This window comes from Rana temporaria, chromosome 1 (assembly GCF_905171775.1).
Source record: "Rana temporaria chromosome 1, aRanTem1.1, whole genome shotgun sequence".
Classification (NCBI taxonomy): Eukaryota; Metazoa; Chordata; class Amphibia; order Anura; family Ranidae; genus Rana; species Rana temporaria.
Window position 1 is genome coordinate 478,494,340 of NC_053489.1, and position 21,822 is coordinate 478,516,161.

The following is a 21,822-nucleotide window of genomic DNA, read 5'->3' on the forward strand; positions in this document are numbered from 1 at the left end:
GAGAAGACCTTTAAGTTTACTGAACTTCAATGGGAAATAAACAGGTCTCCTGCCCTGCCAGATAGAACTGTGCTGTGAAGCAAAACTGTGTAAAGGGCCATACCTACGGGCCGAATATCGGGCGGCATCGGCCAGGTCAATAGAAAATGTCATTCGGCCGCGGTGTGCGGTAGCCGGTCCGACTGGCTTCTATCGAAGGGGCATGACTCAAAAAGGTAAGCCGATTGACACCTGATCAGCGCTCTCAGCCACAATAGCTCAGCGGGGGAGGTTGCTGTACTAACATTGCATGGTTAGTACAACAGCTTCTCCCGAGTTCTTCAGTTTTTTTCCCTTCATCCCACTGGGTTGAAGGAAAAAAATGGTTAGTGTGTACCAGGCTTAAATCTTAGCACAGGCTGGACAAGACTACAAATCATTACCTTTTGTATCACTTGCTTTTAGGACCTTTTCTTTTAGATTGTAAACTGTAATGCTCAGGGCCTTCTCATTCCTCTTGTATTAAATTGTATTGTAACTGTCTGCCCTCACTTTGTAAACTGCTGCGCAAACTGTTGGCACCATATAAGTTCTGCATAAAAAATAATAATAATTTGGAAGGTAAAATGGCTCCCATCTATATAATTCATCTGTCTATATTTCCCCAGCTCCAATCTACATATTTAGCTGTTTGCCTGAAGTTCAACTTGAAGGTGTAATGACGTTTCAGTATAAAGGATTTAAAATGCATACCGGTAAGCATGTGCCTAACATCAAACCTACAAGGTTTTGCTAGACAGAATCGTGGAGGTGTTGATATCATTCTGGGGTCTGTGGTGTAACAATGAGCAGCAAAAATCTGATTAGATATTTGCACAACAGAGCTCTTTTATGCTTCATTTAAATCTATCTATTAGTGACTGGGAGGAAACTTGGAAAAATGTTCTGCCCTTGTTCATAAATAGCAGAATAGGTTGTATTACATAGGTGTGAAAGGCTTGCAATAACAGGTAGCGAGCAAATTGATGAAACCAAATTAAAGGCACCAGAAAAGTTTGCAATCTTTTTTTTCCAACAACTTTTGTACCTTCTCTTTACTAATGCGTTTTGTAGAATAAAAAAAAAAAAAGATACTAAAAATATTTTTGTGTACAAGGGGAAATGTAAAATGTGCTCGTTAGCCTAATGCCGCGTACACACCATCACTTTATGTGATGAAAAAAAATGACGTTTTTAAAAACGTCACTTTAATTGACTGTGTGTGGGGGAAAACGTCGTTTTATGCCTTGTAAAAAACGACCAAAAAAAATTGAAGCATGCTTCAATTTTATGTGTCGTTTTTCAAAAGTGCACTTTTTACTTCACAGAAATTGACCGTGTGTAGCAAAAAACGTCGTTTTCTAAGACGTTTTTTCATCCACGCATGCCCAGAAGCTACTTCAATGGTAAAACGTGGTGGAACGTAACCTCGCTTTGCAAGAACATTGTGAGAAAAACGATGGTGTGTAGGCAACTTCGTCTTTGAAAATTGAAGTTTCAAAAACGTCATTTTTTACTTCACAGAAAGTGTCGTTTTTTTTCATCACATAAAGTGATGGTGTGTATGCGGCATAAATGTACCCATAACCATGTGCAAAAATAAATACAGGGGGCCAGATTCACAAAGAGATACGACGGTGTATCTACAGATACCCCAGTTGAAGTCCACTTGGACGAAACGCGTCGGGCTTGCTATACCTGCACCCCATATTGCTTTTACTCTATTTTTATACTGAAGTGATCACTTTTATGTTTTTGGTTTTATTACAATAAAACCTACCCTCTTTTACCTGCACCATCCGGAGCATTGTTTTCTTTCTTTTCCCTGCATGACTTGCTTGGATACAAAGTTTTTTCAAACTCCATGTCTATGTGCACCTTGCATCAGTGGACACCACTGTTCACATCACCAGTTGGCGTTTAAACAAGCGGACCCTCTGTTCCTGTTCACGAATTGGAGTTGGAGCAAGTACACCTACGGTGAGGTTCCAGTCCAGGCTCACAGCCGTCCATCAGGATACCCCGTGGTGAGTCTACTATTGTGCCATCGTCCAGCCGAGCAGAGTCGAGTGGAGTCCTTTCATGCGTTTACGATCTGTTGTCGCTGACAAGCAGATCCACGTCATCTGGTAAGAGTATTCCATCTACTCCTGATTTTATCGTGCAGAAAGTTTTTCCAATGATGAGGATGTGGTCATACACCCCCTATTGATGGACTTTTTGTTTCTGTGTTTTCTTTTGTGTTGGTTGTTTTAAATGGACACTTATTCACAGGTCATTGTGTTCTCATCACATTGACGCATAATTTGCATTTTTGTAAAAGAATTTTTAGCGCTGCATATTTTTTCACTATCTACAGATACACCATCGTATCTCTGACTTACACTGGTCCTATCTATGCGCCTGATTTATAGAATCAGTTACGCATAGATAGGGCTAGATCCGACAGTGTTACACTGTGTTACACTGTCGGATCTATTTTTAAATTTAAAAATGGCGCCGGGGGCGTTCCCGCTGATTTACGATAAATAATATGTAAATCAGCGAGATACGCAAATTCACGAATGTACGCGGACCCGACGCAGTCTTCTTACGACGTTTCCGTAGCGGCGTACCCGTCGTATACTTACCCCTTCTTTTATCAGGCGCAGCCAATGTTAAGTATAGCCGCGTTCCCGCGTCGAATTTGAATTTTTTAACGTCATTTGCGTAAGTCGTTCTCGAATACGGACGGACGTCGTTTACGTAAGCGTCGAAACCACTGACGTCCTAGCGACGTCAGTGGGAGCAATGCACGCCGGGAAATTTCGCGGACGGCACCTGCGCATTTAAATCTGCGCAGGAACGCGCCTGATTTAAATAGTACACTCCCCTAGCCGTGGAATTTGAATTCCGTCGGGGGAGTTAGGATCCGCCGTCGCAAGTTTGGAGGTAAGTTGTTTGTGAATTAGCCACTTGCCTCCTAAACTTGCGGGAGCGGATCTTAATTCACGTAGATCGAGCGGATCTATTGATCCGCTGCGCTACGTGAATCTGGCCCAGGGAGCCAGATTCAGAGAGAGAGATACGACGGTGTATCTCCTGATACACCGTCGTATCTCAGAGTTACGCCGGTTGTATCTATGCGACTGATTCATAGAATCAGTTACGCATAGATATGCCTAAGATCCGACAGGTGTAACTGTGTTACACCGTCGGATCTTAACTGCAATTTAAAAATGGCCGCTGGGGGCGTTCTCGCTGATTTACGGCGAGGATATGTAAATCAGCGAGATACGCCAATTCACGAACGTACGCGGGCCCGACGCAGTCACTTTACGTTGTTTACGTAAGCGTTTTCCCGGCGTATACTTACCCCTGCTTCTATGAGGCGCAGCCAATGTTAAGTATGGCCGTCGTTCCCGCGTCAAATTTTTTTTTTTTACGTCGTTTGCGTACGTCGATTCACAAAAGCGCTGGACGCAAGTTACGCTCACGCCGAAACCAATGACGTCCTAGCGATGTCATTGGGAGCAACGCACGCCGGAAAAATTCGCGGACGGCGCATGCGCATTTAAATCGGCGCGGGGACGCGCCTGATTTAAATACTACACTCCCCCTAGCCGCGGAATTTGAATTCTGCCGGGGGATTTACGATCCGTCGCCGCAAGTTTTGAGGTAAGTGTTTTGTGAATTACCCACTTGCCTCTAAAACTTGCGGCGGCGGATCTTAAATCAGATAGATTACGCGGATCTAAAGATCCGCTGATCTAACTGAATCTGGCCCAAGAACTAATATGCTCTTGGATAAATAGTACATGAAAAAATAAATTTGGAACTATTTTTTCTAATGCATACATAGCATTGCACACATTCAGATAACGTACCCCAATATTAAAGGCTCCTATAATTCAGATAACGTACCCCAATATTAAAGGCTCCTATAATTCAGATAACGTACCCCAATATTAAAGGCTCCTATAATTCAGATAACGTACCCCAATATTAAAGGCTCCTATAATTCAGATAACGTACCCCAATATTAAAGGCTCCTATAATTCAAATAACGTACCCCAATATTAAAGGCTCCTATAATTCAGATAACGTACCCCAATATTAAAGGCTCCTATAATTCAGATAACGTACCCCAATATTAAAGGCTCCTATAATTCAGATAACGTACCCCAATATTAAAGGCTCCTATAATTCAGATAACGTACCCCAATATTAAAGGCTCCTATAATTCAGATAACATACCCCAATATTAAAGGCTCCTATAATTCAGATAACGTACCCCAATATTAAAGGCTCCTATAATTCAGATAACGTACCCCAATATTAAAGGCTCCTATAAAATAATCCAAATTGGCTTGAATAAACCAGATGTTTGATAATCCCAATCCATCACTCCTCTCTTTAGCCCGAATCAGAGACTCTTCTTTATTCTCAATCAGAACAACCTGCAGGCAGAAAACAAACAAATTATTCAGCCACAGCCAGTATAAAAAAATATACACTGTATCTGCATTATTTGAACTAAATATACACAATGCAAGAAGTTGTGATTATCATTCTGTGGAGCAGTTTCATATACGGCTGTATTGGCACCATGCCCTGGTAGTGCTAGGGTCCTGAATTCAGTTCCTATCTGGGATCATATCTGCAAACATTGGACTGTTCTCCCAATGTCGGTTTGTCTTTCCCCCCCACATGTGGGAAATTGTTGTCACCCGCACATCGCACAGTTCATCATGAGAGCCTTTATACATCACATTCAACTTCGGAGCCTTGACAGACTCCTTCCTCATTCACCATTCTCTTTTCTCAGGCAAAACTGCCTGAAGGAGTTTATGGAGGCTCTGAAATGTTGCAGTTTTCCATGTGATGGTTTAGGGCAGTTTAACACTGGTATGACATGACTGACTGTTGAAATCCTACTTTGCCCTGTGTCAGTTCTACTTCGGTCCTACTTCCATCCGACTTGAATGAACAGGATATGATTTGTTCTCCAACTTTGAGATAGTCCGACTTCTCCTTTGACCAATCAAAACAATCCCAGTGTGACATAAATTCCTTTACCTGCTGGTTAGGACGAGGATCTGACTTCAATGATACTGAATGGGCTGAAAACAGACCAAAGTAGTACAGGAACCTTTTCTAAAGTTGGACCAGTTAGGCCACCTTCACACTGGGGCGGGAGGTGCAGTGGCGGTAAAGCGCCGCTATTTTTAGCGGCACTTTACCGTCGCAATTGCAGAGGTATCCGACCGCTAGCGGTGCGGTTTCACCCCCCACTAGCAGCCGAAAAAGGGTTAATACCGCCCGCAATGCGCCTCTGCAGAGGTGCATAGGCGGCATTATAGCCGCGGTTTCCCATGGTTTTCAATGGGAAGGAGAGGTGGAGGAGCGGTAAACACACCGCTACTTCACCGCTCCACAGATGCGGCTAGCGGGACTTTTGGAGTAATCTTGCTAGCGCACCGCTCCAGGCGCTATTTTTAGCGCAATAGTGCTCCTCTCATCTCCTAATGCGCTCCAAAGAAGCTGCTGGCAAGTCTTTTTCTGACGCCCTGCCAGCTCACCGCTCCAGTGTGAAAGCCCTCTGGCTTTTACACAAGAGTGTGAGGAGCAGCTGTTTAAGGGCGTATTACAGGTGCTACTTTTAACACTATAGCGCCTGCAAAACGCCCTCAGTGTGAAAGGGGTCTAACAGAGGCCAAGATGGCAGCTTCCTTGACTGAAAACGATAGGAGGGTTTACTTCTACTTTAAAACGGCTATCATAGGGAACAATTGATTTGTTCACGTCATGCAACATGTGCTCCCAAAGTCAGAGCATATGTTGCACCAGTGTGAATCAGGCCTTAAAGTGGTAACGATGAGTGATTTGGTGACTACAACTGTTTGCATACGACGGTGTAATTTGTTATTTGTCCACTACAATACCCGTACCTAAGGGCCAACTCACACCAGTCCAGTCTGCTGTGTTGTGCTAAATGCATGCAGGTTAATGCACACTGTGTTGTGTGGTAATATGCAGGGCATTTGGGAAGCTTGTTATGCATTATGTGTAACCTCTTAGAGCCCATTCATACAAGCCCAGCCTGCTGTAGTTTGTTAGCGCATGCTGTGTCACGCATGTACCTGCGTTGCGTTAATTTGCGTTGATTTAAATGGGTTTCCTAATGCACCATAATGGAAAAAATAATGGTGCATGCTACTTTAGCCTATCTTCTTATGACATATGTATTTTACTTTATCTGATTAACTGTTACCAAATGCGTTTCCTTTTTATGGCTTGAAATGTACTGATGGCTTGCATTTGGCATATTGTTTTTCTTATTTGATCTATATTTCTGTATCGCACTTTGATAAACTTTAATAAAATCGTTGAACAAGAAAAATTATGCATTCAGCATTTTTGGTAGTTCACCATGCCAAGTGTGTTGCACTGCAATGCAAGTACATTCTAAATGTAAAATAAAAAGAAAGGGACCACAACGCAGCAATACATATAGTGTGCATTATGGCAACATGCGTGTTATGGTGGTGTCCTAGTGTTAATGGGCTCTAATAGTTTCTAGCTGTTTTAAAGTGGTTGTATAGTAATTTTTGTAACTTTTACCTACAGGTAAGCCTATAATAAGGCTTTCCTGTGCAGTGGCGCATGCGCATCAGGGATTCTTGGATGAAAGCCCGGCAGATGCCGGATCTTGCCGGAAATAAGTCTCCCACGCGCACGTGTGGGAGTGACGACATTGCGGCTCCAGCCACTCACAGCACTGGAGCCGCGATACCCAGAAGACATGCTGAGGCAAAATGTCAGCTCCCTCGGCGTGGACCGGGTGAGATACCGACACCTCGTTCTAAGGTGCATACTAGCTCATTATGCCTTTTGCCTTACAGGTGTAGGGGGAAAAAAAAGTGTCAGCGGGTATACAACCGCTTTAAGTGTACCTGGATACACACAAAGATTGATGATCTCCTCCCATAGGCTGGTAGGTTAAAATAAGTTAGCACTTTACCTATAGATTTCTAAAACCTCTCATGAGATCTCTTATATTTAAAAGATAAAGGAGCTACAGTATGTTAATAAGAAAGATGGCCACTCATTAAAATTAGAAGAAAAGAGGTTTAACTGCGTAGAGGGTTCTTTACTGTAAGAGCGGCAAGGATGTGGAACTACCTTCCACTGGCGGTGGTTTCAGCAAGCAGCATCAATAGTTTAAAAAAACTTTTAGATAAGCACCTGAATGACCACAACATACAGGGATATACAATGTATAACTGACATATAATCACACATATAGGCAAGACTTGATGGACTTGTGTCTTTTTTCAGCCTCACCTACTATGTAACGATGTATGTAGTATGTCTTGTGGAATTTAGATTTTCATGCTGTTATTCACAACAAAAGAGCAATTACTACTAGGGTTGTCCCGATACCGATACTAGTATCGGTATCAGGACCGATACCAAGCATTTGCCCGAGTACTTGTACTCGGGCAAATGCTCCCGATGCTTCACCCGATATGTGTACTGTGGGCGGTGATCAGTGCGTGGGGAAGTTACAAGCACCGATCACCGCTGATTTTAAAGCAGCTGAAAGACGCCGTGTATCCCATGTATGCCGCCGTGTGTATCCCGTGTATGCCACCGTGAGTATCCCATGTATGCCGCCGTGTGTATCCCGTGTATGCCGCCGTGTGTATCCCGTGTATGCCGCCGTGTTTCTCTCCCCTTCGGTGCTCCTCCTCCACCCCCTGGAAATGTCAGGATGGAGAGCGGGGTAGGAGCCGGTAAATCCGGCTCCTTACTGCTCCGAATGGACAGAGTCAGTTATCACTGACTCTGTCCATTCACATAACTGAAACATTGTAACCTGTGTTTACAAATGTTTCAGTTTATGAATGAAGAGAAGACGCTGTCTTCACTCCATTCATTTTCAGCGCAGCTAATGCTGCTGAGAAAGGAACAGGGGAACATGTGTCCCTAGTCCCTTTCCCTGTCTCAAAGGGAAGATGTCAGAGGTCTGTTAAGACCCCTGAAATCTCACCAAAGCCCCCCCCCCCCCCCCAACAGGGCTGAAAAAAATAAATACAAAAATAAAGAATAAAAAAACTGATTGTAGAAAATAAAAAAATGTAAGAAAAAACACACTGACACGGTCCACCCCCCCCCCCCTTAAAAAAAGAAGAAGAAAGCGTTATAAATAAAAAAAATTGCACATGAGATTAAAAAAAATATTGGTATTCGGTATCGGCGAGTACTTGGAAAAAAAGTATCGGTACTTGTACTCGGTCTTAAAAAAGTAGTATCGGGACAACCCTAATAACTACTCAATTTCCATTTTCCTGTATGCTGGTGGGCAAGCAGTATATGTAGATTTATTTTCATTTCTAGTGTTTAGCAGGACAAATATCCCCCTGATCATGATGTTCACTCTTACACACCAATACATACTGTTGATCTGTGAGTAACTTTTACCGCTTTAGAACACCTCATCACTTCAATGCCATAGAAAACAAAGGGGACTATGGTGTATAAGTCATCTTATATCTCATTACAGGGTGTTATGTCTGCAATATATACACTAGGAAGTGGACGCTTTATCTCTTTGAAAACACGGTATAAGTTGAAATTCCTCTGCAGTACACCCTCATTAGTCCTATTGAGTAAGTGTTGGTTTGGCTGTTGTCGAGAGAATATAACCTCCTTCTGGTGTTGATATTAACGCTTAAATGTTCCCAGAAAAATCATGAACATTTTTACAGTGAAATGTATTTTAATAAAATAAGTATATTTAAGCTAGCCTGAGGATATCTTATCAAGGACCACGTGATCAGGTAAAGCTGGAACAGTGCTTAGCCCTTGCGTTTATTTTAATAACTATTGGTCAAAGCATTTAAAATAAAAATATTGCTTCAGGTGACTTCCACTGATGACCCATTGTTAATGTTTCCGTATCAGCTACGGATGCACTCTATCCCATTACAAACAGATGGGGGACTATTAAATGACCCATCTTGGCACGCCGTTAACTCATAACGCTAGTTGATTCAGCCCTTTGCAGTTTCCTGATGTTATTTTTATTATTAATAAAATATGTAAGCGGTGTGCAGTGCTCACACAACTTATATTTATTTTTTGTCACTTTCGGGAGTTGTATGTTCACTCTTGTGTGCCAGCTGCTGCAATTTATATAGCGCTTCCTTTTTATCTTTATTTTTATTATTGTCTGACCTAGCAGTGGCTGGCGATCCTGTGCTGAACAGATTTATATTGGATTCATGGCAGCGATGAACAGCTGATATTGCGAGGGGCCTGTTTCCACAGATCCGTCAGCTGTACATTTATATGGTATGCCAGCCTGTAATGCTAAAAAAGGCAAAATGACTGTGGAAAAGATCTCCTCTCCCTTCCAGGCCCCTGGATGCCTTCTTCTCTCATGGATACTGAAAAACAGTGAGCCGATGCTGGGTGCACACTATTTTTATGCAGGAGCAGCTAGAATAGTGTCCAGAAGGTATAGCTATGCATAGTGTAAAGCCTAGGGTGGGGACAAGGTACACGAAAGAGAATCCTATGGACGCCGCAAGAGACACAAGGCCAAAATAGACTCATCTGATCTTGCACATTTCAGAAAGCCACTGCACAATGTGAGTGGAATGTTATTCCTTTTTTTTTTTGTTAGTTTCACACAAAACAGAGCAGATGCCATTGTTGCTGTGTTCAGCTCAAGCACGTTCGGCCTAGAAACCAAACCCACATGTGCATATGCGCCTGGAAATGGACACCTGTATGGTCCAATCATCTGCAGCCAGGGCATTCCTCACAAAGCAGCAGCACCTATACACACCCCTTGTGTGTGTGTATATTAAGGTGACCAGATTTTTTAAATTAAATCCGGGGACATATTTTTTTTTTACTAGCAATGGTGGCAATAAGCAACTCTCTGCCCATTGCGGCCAGCCTCACAGCCTGTCAAGTCTTACTCTCCGGGCCCCGGCTACTACTGGGTGGGGAGCGGAGGAAGATCACTCTGCCAGGGAAGGCAAGGAGATAAACAGGCCGAAACTGAAGAAATATTCCATCTGCTCCGACCAGCACATGATCATCAGGAAGGGGCACACATAATGGAAAAAAATACACCCCCCCCCCCCAAGCTAGTAGGAGTGGCGGACAGTCTGCACTGACTGTCTTTGAAATGGCCCCAGCCCCTGTTCAAATCCAATCCGGGACAAAACCGGGAGATGTCTGGTCACCCTAGTGTGTATATATATATATATATATATATATATATATATATATATATATATATATATACAAAAATAAAAATAAAAGGTTGTGAGACGAAGAATGCCCCAGCTGAAGATGCCTGGCCAGTACAGGTGAAAGCTTTCTGGCAGGCTCACACAAGTAGGTCTAATGTGGCCCACGGAGCGCTCTGATGTGGCCCACAAACTCCTGCTCTGGGATGGAATAAAATAGAATAGAATACTGTTATTAAAGGTACGTTTTTATTACTAAAATCAGTGTGTATGTATATATGGGCATATCTGTTCTGCAGTGGTTACTGGGCTGCTTTCAAACTGATCCACAGGTACAGAGAAGTGCACCTGTGGGTTACCTGTACTGAACCATAGACATCTATTACCTGCAAGTTGGTGTGCTGAGAGTAGAGTGGGCTCTATAGAGCTGAGTGGGCTGCCATTCACCCACTCCACTCACTGTGGCCCGCGACCGGTTACCAAGTTGCTTAAGTGGCCCTTGCTCTTCAAAAGGTTGGGCACCCCTGGTCTAAATTCTAGTCTGAACACATACAAGATCATCACACACGCTGTAAGGCCTCGTACACTCAGCAAACATGTTCAGTCGTGTGTACGAGGCCCAAGTCTTCAGCTGCTTTGCATTGGTTATGTTGTCAGAGTGGGTTTCTGATATCTTGCTGTACCTTTAAAGTGGTTCTAAAGGCAGAACATTTTTTACCTTAATCTACCAAGGTAAAAAAAAAATGTTCCAGTGGAAGAGTCACCCCTCCTTATATTCATCCATCTCAATCCAGCACCATGTCGGTCTGCAGCAAAGCTGGTCTCTCTCTGTCACCAATTCCTCCAAAAACCATCCCAGTGTTTAACTTCTGCACAAAATGACTAATATAGATGACCAAAGTTCAAAGGATACCCCCTGATTTTTTGAAACAGGAACACATTATAGCACAAAGGGTATACACAAAGGACAGGCTTCAGCCACACTCCTTTCACGCAGACCATGAAGAATTCTTACACATGAATGGATTTGGTTGAACCCACACATGCGTTTTTTTTCAACTCTTTCTTTATAATGGCTTATCAAAATAGCAGGTGCAATAATTTAAAGATAAGATATTAAGAGTGATAAAAACACTTTTGGTAGTTAAATGTTCACACTTTATCATTTGTACATCAGATCAAAAAAACTCACTGGGGATAAAGGGGCAGAAGAATTTGGTGGCAAAATAGGTACAGTCCCTCCAAATGAGGGGCAGTTGGCAGCTATGCCAGTTATGCAAAACTGATCTTTTCCAGTTTTCCCTAATCTCCCTTGTACTAATAAATCTATGAATTAGACTGGTATAACCTATTTGCCTTTCATCCGGGGCACAAAGGTATGCTTGAACTTTTATTATTCAATTACAGCAAGCACGTGTCTGCATGTTCCCCTCCTATATTCCATATCTTCACCCGCAGGGAAAATATAAAAGTTATGTGCAGCTTTCAAACATCTTAATCAGATGCAAATCCAGTATATACAACATCAATGCCATGGCAGCAGGTGTAAACAGAGTGGCCACAGGGATCAGAAGGTCTATCTTGAGTTGCTTGCTTTCATCCTTCTCAGCTCTACAGAGGTCTTTGATCACAGTTCACAACACTACGAAAGTTGCTATATTTAGAAATTCATATCCTTATTAACGCTTCTGAGCAGCGACGTTGCTAAACTTGCTGAGAATTTTGGATGCAAAGTGCCCGCAGGTGACCAGCAGGAGGAAATGCGTAGGATTTAGGCAAAGTAGATGGGTCCTTGGCACTGAACAGCACTAAGGCCTGGGGCTATGCTCTTGGTCAGCATGTATTTTACATGAAGCACTCTCCATATTAGCAGCAGCAAACAGATTATTTTTTTCATTTTCACACATAATCTGAAAAATATACAGCCTGCTATGGGCAGCATATAGAATAGTAATTAAAAAAAAAAAAAAAAAAGTTATTAAAAAAAAAAGAGGCCCAGAGACAGTCTACAGAAATAAGCCTCAAATTGGAAATGCTTACCTGGCATAATGGAAGCATGTAAGCCAAAACAATCCCAACATGACCCTGTGCAATGGAAAAAGCAATAATGAGCTATAAATTTGTTATAATTGGGAAATACATTTTTCTTTTTAAGCATTCATTTTGTTAGGCCACATATCTGAGCATTCAACTACACTACTTATACATAATAAACTGCAATAGAGAAGAATACTGTAGTTTACTTTTATTGTTAAAGCTAGACTCCAGGCAGAACTATTCAGTCATATTTGGAAACGTTATTTCTTACCTTAAAGTCTAAGTTTAGTTACATTTTTAAATATAAATAGGCACAAGGGACGGTACTTCCATAGAATGAGAAATGTCCCTAGTGGTTGAAATCCTCTGTCCTCTTCCCCACCCATACGCAGTGGTAATTTTCCAGAGTTGCAGGGGTTAATACAAGCCACTGGACCTGTCATAGTCACTTGTAAAGAGTGACGACTGTCTGCCCTCCTCCTCCATTCATAGAAACTTTTCTATAGCTTCCGGTGATTCAAAGTGCTCTATGAATGGAGGAGGCAAACCTTTCATTCATTCATCCTTTGTTCAAAGGGCATATTTTTTGCTGGAAGCTTTAGTACAGCTCAGGGCTCAAGTCCTGCGGGAACGCGTGGGAACGGAGTTCCTGCACTTTTTTCACAGCAGGAACGCAGTTCCCTTAGCAGGACTAGAGCAGCCGAGCCGCCCGATCCAATCCTTCAGTAAGCAGCGATGCCCAGCTCGAGTCACTGTCAGGGGCAGGCGAATCTTAGTAATTCTTTATGTTACTGGCCGCTTCCTGTATATGGATTCATCGGGTAGTGTGTGGGTATTCCGTCACTTCCTCGATGCCGCAATGTCTCCTGGGAGCTTTTGTCATTGTTCCCAGGAGACTTGCTTCTTTCTAAATCCTGCGATAACTCGCGGCAGACCTCTGCAATGTCTCCTGGGAACAATGACAAAAGCTCCCAGGAGACATTGCGGCATCGAGGAAGTGACGGAATACCCGCACACTACCCGATGAATCCATATACAGGAAGCGGGCAGTAACAAAGGATTACTAAGGTAGAGTGGATCGAAAAAAAAAAACATTTTAGTTTAGTAATTATGCATATTAGCGTATCATTTTTTTTTTTTTTGGTGGGGGAGTGGATCTTGGGTGGGAGTTCCCACACTTTTTTCCCCTGGACTTGACCCCTGGTACAGCTACTATGTATGGAGAAGGGGGTGGGCATAGTAGGCTTAGGCCTACCCCCCAACCCCTCTATTAGACCTTTAATGATATGGGCATGTTCGCTGAGCAGCAGTGACATTTTGGAAGTGGGAGTGGATGGGACCAAAAAAAAAAATGTTTTTCTTAAAAAGCCCACAACTTTTTTTTTCGATTATATTCCCAATTTGAACTGACAACTCTTTTAACAAGCTTACTAAAGAAATGTTATGCTGAGTGCTATAAATAACACTAGGTGAGGACATTTACAAACCAGCGTGCTTATTAATACTCGCCTGCACCCATTTTCCTACACCAGGAGGCATGCAAAAAGTTGTTAGCAAACTGAAAACATTGCTTTGTTTCCAGCCTGTAGTAATGCACTCCCAGTCAATCAAAATATGTACAGTGGGAAGAAAAAGTATGTGACCCCCTTGTAATTGGTGCTTTTTCTGCAGTAGTTGGCCATAAAATATGATCTAAACCTCAACCAAGTCACAACAACAGAAAAACACTATGACCCAGATTCACAGACACTTACGCCGACGTATCTTCTGATACGCCGCGTAAGTGCACGGATGCACCATCGTATCTCTGCGCCTAATTCTTAATAGAAGATACACCTGAATTTTGGCCTCATCCAACTGAGGTAAGTCTCCTACGCCGTCGTATCTTGGGCGCATATTTACGCTGGCCGCAAGGGTCGCTTCCATTGATTTATGCGTTGAATATGTAAATGAGCAAGATATGCCGATTCACGAATGTAGATACTCCTGTCGCAGTAATCTACGCCGTTTACGTAAGGCGTACGTCCGGCATAAAGTTAAACCACCATATAGGAGGCGCATCCCATGCAAAGGTATGGACGTCGGAACAGCCGTCGTATTTTACGTCGTTTACGTAAGTCGTACGTGAATGGGGCTGGGCGTAGGTTACGTTCACGTCGTAGGCATTGAGCCATCGTATCTTAGGGAGTATATGCAACGTGATTCTGAGCATGCGCCGTTCGTTCGGCCCTTCATTTACATGGGGACACGCTACATTTTAATAGATCACGCCCACTACCTTCCTTCTTTGAATTAGGCGGGCTTACGCCAGCCAATTTACGTTACGCCGGCGCAAGTTTGGGAGCGAGTGCTTTGTGAATACTGTTCTTGCCTCACTGATTTACGTCGGCGTAGCGCATATGAGATGCGCTACGCCGGTCTAAAGATGCGTCGGTCTACGTGAATCCGGCTAAATGTGCTTAAAGCGGAGTTCCACCCTATTTTTCAACTTTTCAGCATTCGTTTTTACACTGCCCCTTTAAATACATTTGGGATGTTTTTTTTTTTTCTTTTAAAAACTCACGTTTTTATCTGTGAGTCTCTTATTCCCCCGCCGCGGCGGAATGGCCTCCCCACCGCATCCAGCGCTGCTATGCCTCCTGGGTGATGTGTGTCTTCAATCCCAGGAGGCTGGCCTCAACATCGCAGCCGTAGTTGAACATCTCGGGGGGCGGGAGAGAGGGAGGGCAGTGCCGCCCATAGAGGTGGTGTCCTTCCTCTTCTCCCTCTCTAACTCCTCCCCCGTCCTAGCACCGCCCCCGTCCGTTCCCCCCCTGTCTGTCTCCGGTGCACGGAGATACAGATCATCAGGCAGACAGAGCGGATCTCACTCTGTCTGATAGATCTGTATGTGTGAACACAGCTCCTAGTACAGCCCCGCCTCCCTGTACATAGAAACATCGCTCTGCACTGTGTGTTACAATTCTGGTGCAGGGAGGCGGGGCTGTACTACGATCACTGTACTTACATACAGATCTACACAGACCGAGATGTGCTCTGTATGCCTGATCATCTGTACCTCCCCCACTCCGCACTGGGCACTGATGTTGTCACTGCACTGTCACCGCACTGATGTTGTCACCGCACTGATGTTGTCACCGCACCGATGTTGTCACCGCACCGATGTTGTCACCGCACCGATGTTGTCACCGCACTGATGTTGTCACCGCACTGTCACCGCACCGATGTTGTCACCGCACTAATGTCACCGCACTAATGTCACCGCACTAATGTCACCGCACTAATGTCACCGCACTAATGTCACCGCACCGATGTTGTCACCGCACCGATGTTGTCACCGCACCGATGTTGTCACCGCACTGATGTTGTCACCGCACTGATGTTGTCACCGCACTGATGTTGTCACCGCACTGATGTTGTCACTGCACTGTCACCGCACTGATGTTGTCACCGCACTGATGTTGTCACCGCACTGATGTTGTCACCGCACTGATGTTGTCACCGCACTGATGTTGTCACCGCACTGATGTTGTCACCGCACTGATGTTGTCACCGCACTGATGTTGTCACCGCACCGATGTTGTCACCGCACCGATGTTGTCACCGCACCGATGTTGTCACCGCACCGATGTTGTCACCGCACTGATGTTGTCACCGCACTGTCACCGCACTGATGTTGTCACCGCACCGATGTTGTCACTGCACCGATGTTGTCACCGCACCGATGTTGTCACCGCACTGATGTCACCGCACTGATGTTGTCACCGCACTGATGTTGTCACCGCACTGATGTTGTCACCGCACTGATGTTGTCACCGCACTGATGTTGTCACCGCACTGATGTTGTCACCGCACTGATTTTGTCACCGCACTGATGTTGTCACTGCACTGATGTTGTCACCGCACTAATGTCACCGCACTGATGTTGTCACCGCACTGATGTTGTCACCGCACTGATGTTGTCACCGCACTGATGTTGTCACCGCACTGATAATGAACTAGTGTACCCTGACATTTGGGTCTGGTTGTGGTGCCGTGGATGATGCAGAGGGCAATGTTATGGTGGCAATGTGCTGTGCTGGGGGAAGAAGGAAGCAGGAGGAACTCAGCACAGGGATGGTGGGAACCTCTCATAATGGGCACAGCGGGTGTACAGACCCGGGAACTCAGCACAGGGATGGTGGGAAACCCTCATAATGGGCACAGCGGGGGTACAGACCCGGGAAGTCAGTGCAGGGATGGTGGGAACCCCTCATAATGGGCACAGCGGGTGTACAGACCCGGGAACTCAGCACAGGGATGGTGGGAAACCCTCATAATGGGCACAGCGGGTGTACAGACCCGGGAACTCAGCACAGGGATGGTGGGAACCCCTCATAATGGGCACAGCGGGTGTACAGACCCGGGAACTCAGCACAGGGATGGTGGGAACCCCTCATAATGGGCACAGCGGGTGTACAGACCCGGGAACTCAGCACAGGGATGGTGGGAACCCCTCATAATGGGCACAGCGGGGTGTAGAGACCCGGGAACTCAGCACAGGGATAGTGGGAACCCCTCATAATGGGCACAGCGGGTGTACAGACCCGGGAACTCAGCACAGGGATGGTGGGAACCCCTCATAATGGGCACAGCGGGTGTACAGACCCGGGAACTCAGTGCAGGGATGGTGGGAACCTCTCATAATGGGCACAGCGGGGGTACAGACCCGGGAACTCAGTGCAGGGATGGTGGGAATCCCTCATGAAGGGTTCCCACCATCCCTGTTCTGTGCTGACTTCCTGTGGCTGTACTCCTGCTATGCCCATTATGAGCGTACCAATCCGAATTGAGTTTCGGGCACAAAATACGAAATAACGGCTAATGCGAAACGGAACTAAACAAAATGAATTTATTGACAGGGCACATGTCTGGTATATGTATATATATCATCTTGTTATGTAGATATATCTGCACAGGAACAAATTATTTATTATATTTACTGATTCCTGGAAGGAGGAGGGGAGGAGAGGTTTGCATAGATAAGAGGCGGTAACTTCCTCTGACACTCCCGTTGCTATTGAAACCTGATCTGAAATCTATTACACTGCTTGTACAGCACTGAGCATGTGCGAGGCTGAAATCCAGGAAGTCATACAGTCTGGCTTCATGATGCCCACACTTAAGATGGCCCCAGTCAATTTCTGTTTTATAAAGTGTCTAAATGCTGTAACAACCTAACAAAACGGACCTTAGTTTACAGACTAACTTTACTAGAATACATTAAGCTTGTGTATTACAGGGGTATTTATATTTAAAAAGTTTTTATTTTTAACCACTTCCCGCCCGGCCTATGGCCGATTTACGTCCGGGAAGTGGTTATGAAATCCTGACAGGACGTTCTAGAACGTCCTGCAGGATTTCATGCCGCGCGCGCCCGTGGGGGCGCGCATCGCGGCGATCGGTGATGCGGGGTGTCAGTCTGACACCCTGCATCTCCGATCTCGGTAAAGAGCCTCCGGCGGAGACTCTTTACCACGTGATCAGCCGTGTCCAACCACGGCTGATCACGATGTAAACAGGAAGAGCCGCCGATGGCTCTTCCTCACTCGCGTCTGACAGACGCGAGTAGAGGATAGCCGATCTGCGGCTCTCCTGACAGGGGGGGTTAGCGCTGATTGTTTATCAGCGCAGCCCCCCCTCGGATCGCCACACTGGACCACCAGGGATGCCCACCCTGGAGCACCAGGGTGGGCAAAAAAAAAAAAAAAGCCAAAAAAAAAAAAAAAGTCTAAAAAAAAAAAAAAAACATAAAGAAAAAAGATGCCAGTCAGTGCCCACAAATGGGCACTGACTGGCAACAATCAGTGCTGCCACCCCAGTGTCCATCAGCGCCACCCCAGTGTCCATCAGCGCCACCCCAGTGTCCATCAGTGCCACCCCACAGTGCCCATCCATGCCCAGTGCCCACCTAGCAGTGCCCATCTGTGCCACCCATAAGTGCCCATCTGTGCCGCCCATGAGTGCCCAGTGCCGCCCATGAGTGCCCATCAGTGCCGCCTATGTGTGCCCATCAGTGCCGCCTACGTGTGCCCATCAGTGCCGCCTACGTGTGCCCATCAGTGCCGCCTATGTGTGCCCATCAGTGCCGCCTATGTGTGCCCATCAGTGTCGCATACCAGCGCCGCCAATCAGTGCCACCTCATCTGTGCCCGTCAGTACTACCTCATCGATGTCCATCAGTGCCATCTCATCGGTGCCCATTAGTGCCGCCATATCAGTGCCCGTAATTGAAAGAGAAAACTTATTTACAAAAAAATTAACAGAAAAAAATAAAAACGTAATTTTTTTTCCAAATTTTCAGCCTTTTTTTAGTTGTTGCGCAAAAAAAAAAAATCGCAGAGGTGATCAAATACCACCAAAAGAAAGCTCTATTTGTGGGGAAAAAAGGACGCCAATTTTGTTTGGGTACAGTGTAGCATGACCGCGCAATTGCCATTCAAAGTGCGACAGTGCTGAAAGCTGAAAATTGGCTTGGGCGGGAAGCTGCGTAAGTACCTGGTATGGAAGTGGTTAAAATTGGGGCCGGAACTCCGCTTTAAGCTGATAACACACAATTCTAATTGATTGTGTCTTTTTTTTTAATACAAACATTAAACATTCACAGTGCTGAAGGAAAATGTAAGTGAACCCTTAATGTTTATAGCTGGTTGAACCTCCTTTACCATCAATGACTTCAAGTAAGCACTTTCAGTAGCTCTAATGTTCAGGAGGGATTTTTGACCATTCCTCTTTACAAAACGACTTCATTTGTAGGATGTCCGGTGTGAACGGCTCTCTTGAGGTCATTCCACAGCCTCACTATAAGGTTAAGGTATGTGCTGACTGGGCCCCTCCAAAAGGTGCATTTTCTTTTTCTGATGTAAGTCTGTGGTAGAATTACTTTGATGCTTAGGGTCATTGCCTTGCTGCATCACCAAACTTCAATAAAGACAAAAGAAAATATAGTGGTTGTAAGGGCTCAAGGTGTTTTACCTTCATGCATTCTATGCATGTAGTTACAAAACCTTCTGTGTGCCGCTTCCCCCACAGTCCCCCCAATACTCACCTGAGATCCCTCTTGATCCAGCGATGTGCACAAGCGCCTCGGCTGTCCCAGGACTCCCTTTCCTTATAAAAATCAGATCACATTTATGGTAAATTACTGCAGAAAAGCAGTTAGGCAAGTATATATATATACTCTCTCACCTTGTAAAAAAACAAAAAAAAACATTTAGTTTAAGATAAAAATGAAATGCAAAATATATTTTTTTTATAAAACCTTTTCCGCCTCATTTTTATAAGTGATTAGATTCCCTCTTTTCGCTAGAGGAGTAAAACAGCAGTACACTGAACTTCCCTATGAAAGGTGTGATGAACTGAACTTCCCAGGTAAGAAGGGGGTGTCAGGACAAGTCTGATCATTGGATGAGGGTAGGCTGAGTTACCAGCATAGCTAGATAACTGACTACACTGTGCTCTCCTGCTTAGTTAGAGGGACTGACAGGTACACCAGAGATTTTACACAAAGGTAACAATACAAAGAGAACAGGATATCCATACAAGTACATGGTACAGCAGGTACATATATGGAATATGAAATGTTGGGTTTACATACTCTTTAATTCCAAGGAGTTTATGTGCTTTTTCTTGCCACTGTACAATAGAGAATCCTGCCCTAATACAAGGAACACGCACTTTGAAGTGATTGTAAAGTCAAACTTTTTTTTTTCCATACTTTTACCTAAACATTTTTTACCTTAATGCAAGGAATATGCAAGGAATGCATTAAGGTAAAAAATGTTTAAGCTTTAAAACCACTTAAGACACACCTGAAGTAAAATAATAACTTTAGGCCCGATCCTGTCCCATGATGCTGTCATAAACAATTAGTATAGCAGCTAACTTGTTTTTTACTTCCTACCCCGTTTAACAGGGGAGCAGGAAGTCAGCTGTCAATGATCACATTTTGGCCTCACGATGCATTTAGAGTCTGGTAAATAATGTCGTTTCTCCACTGGAAACAATGAGAACTGTGAAAAAAATAAATGGCTGGAGAAACTTCACTGTGTAGAATCGAAGCAAAAGAGATCCAAAGCTATATATATTTTCCAGGTGCCAGCCAACATGGAAGCATTCATGTGGTAGTAGCCCTGCCTACTTGCACCCACAGGACATGTGAAAAGCTATAAAGTGTTGGTGCCCACACAATTTCCCTTTGGTCACCAGCAGTGTCAACAGTCCTCATTACAGCTGATTTTGGCAGCGAGGTTGTAGCTTCTTCACTTTCTTTATAAACTAAGGGCCAGATTCTCAAAGGCGTTACGACGGCGCAAAGCCATTTGCGCCGTCGTAAGTCCTAATCTGGCCCGGCCTATCTATGCGACTGATTCTTAGAATCAGTTACGCATAGATATCCCTTAGATCTGACAAGCGTAAGGCTCTTACGCTGTCAGATCTTAAATGCATTTTTTTTTTCCCGCCGCTAGGTGTCGCCGACGTCGTTTTCCCCGTCGCTTATGTAAATTAGCAATTTACGACGATTCCCGAACGTACGCGCGAACGACGCAGAGAATTTACGACATTTGAGTAAGCATAAACTTGCCCTGCTAATATGAGGGGCAAGTTTACGTAGGTCCGTCGTATGCCATGTTAAGTATTGTGTTGGGTCAGCGTCGGCTTGTTCCGTCGGTTACGTCGTTTTCCTAAGTCGTCCGCGAATACGACTTTACGTCAATGACGCCCACGTTGGCGTCATTGACGTTTTCCGTCGAGAACTGGAGCATGCGCACTGGGCTATTTTAAGCCCGGCGCATGCGCAGTTTGATCGGCGCGGGGGCGCGCTTAATTTAAATACAAGCCGCCCCCTTTGAATTACGCGGCCTTACGCCGAGCCAATTACACTACGCCAACGCAAATTAGAGAGCAAGTGCTTGGAGAATACGGCACTTGCTCCAGTAAGTTGCTGCGGCGTAGTGTAAATGGCTTACGTGATGCCGCCGCAGATTCTACAAGAATCTGGCCCTTAGATTTGCTTAGGCTTCCCACTCTGGTAGGTAGTTATTAGTCTATCACATGCATGCTGTCACATCAGTGCCAAAAAAATTTAAAATTGTACTTACCTCATAATTTTCCAATCCATAGCAGCATACAAAACCCCACCACGTTCCTAACATTTTACAGGGAATTGGTTGCTGTGTGGTGCATAGCACTGGTCCTGTGGGTGCAAGTAGGTGTGGCTACTACTACATGTATGCTGCCATGGATTGGTGCCTGGAATGAAAAAATAAGTATGGTACTATCTTCTATTTTTACATTGAGCTAATTCCCATCCTTTTGCTTTATTGAGTGAAAGAAAACCTTTACCAAGACACCAAATACACATTAACAACAAAACAAACCCTCAAACAAAGCGTTTACAAGGGATTCATTGGGCGATTCACACAGCAGATGTTTGCTGGACATAGATCTGTCTAGATTTAATTCATTTGGCTATCAT

The 21,822-nt window shown here is 44.6% G+C and overlaps 1 protein-coding gene across 2 annotated transcripts in view; it reads right to left on the reverse strand.

Moving 5' to 3' along the window:
- Positions 1-21,822, reverse strand: part of GSTCD (glutathione S-transferase C-terminal domain containing) — a 252,930-nt gene that overhangs the window by 22,460 nt on the left and 208,648 nt on the right. For both annotated transcript variants that reach the window (XM_040329687.1, XM_040329686.1), the window contains exons 7-8: positions 12,309-12,353; positions 4,329-4,457 (exon numbers count right to left, since the gene is read on the reverse strand). In XM_040329687.1, the coding sequence (XP_040185621.1) occupies positions 4,329-4,457; positions 12,309-12,353 (174 nt within the window). The remainder of the gene's footprint in view (positions 1-4,328; positions 4,458-12,308; positions 12,354-21,822) is intronic.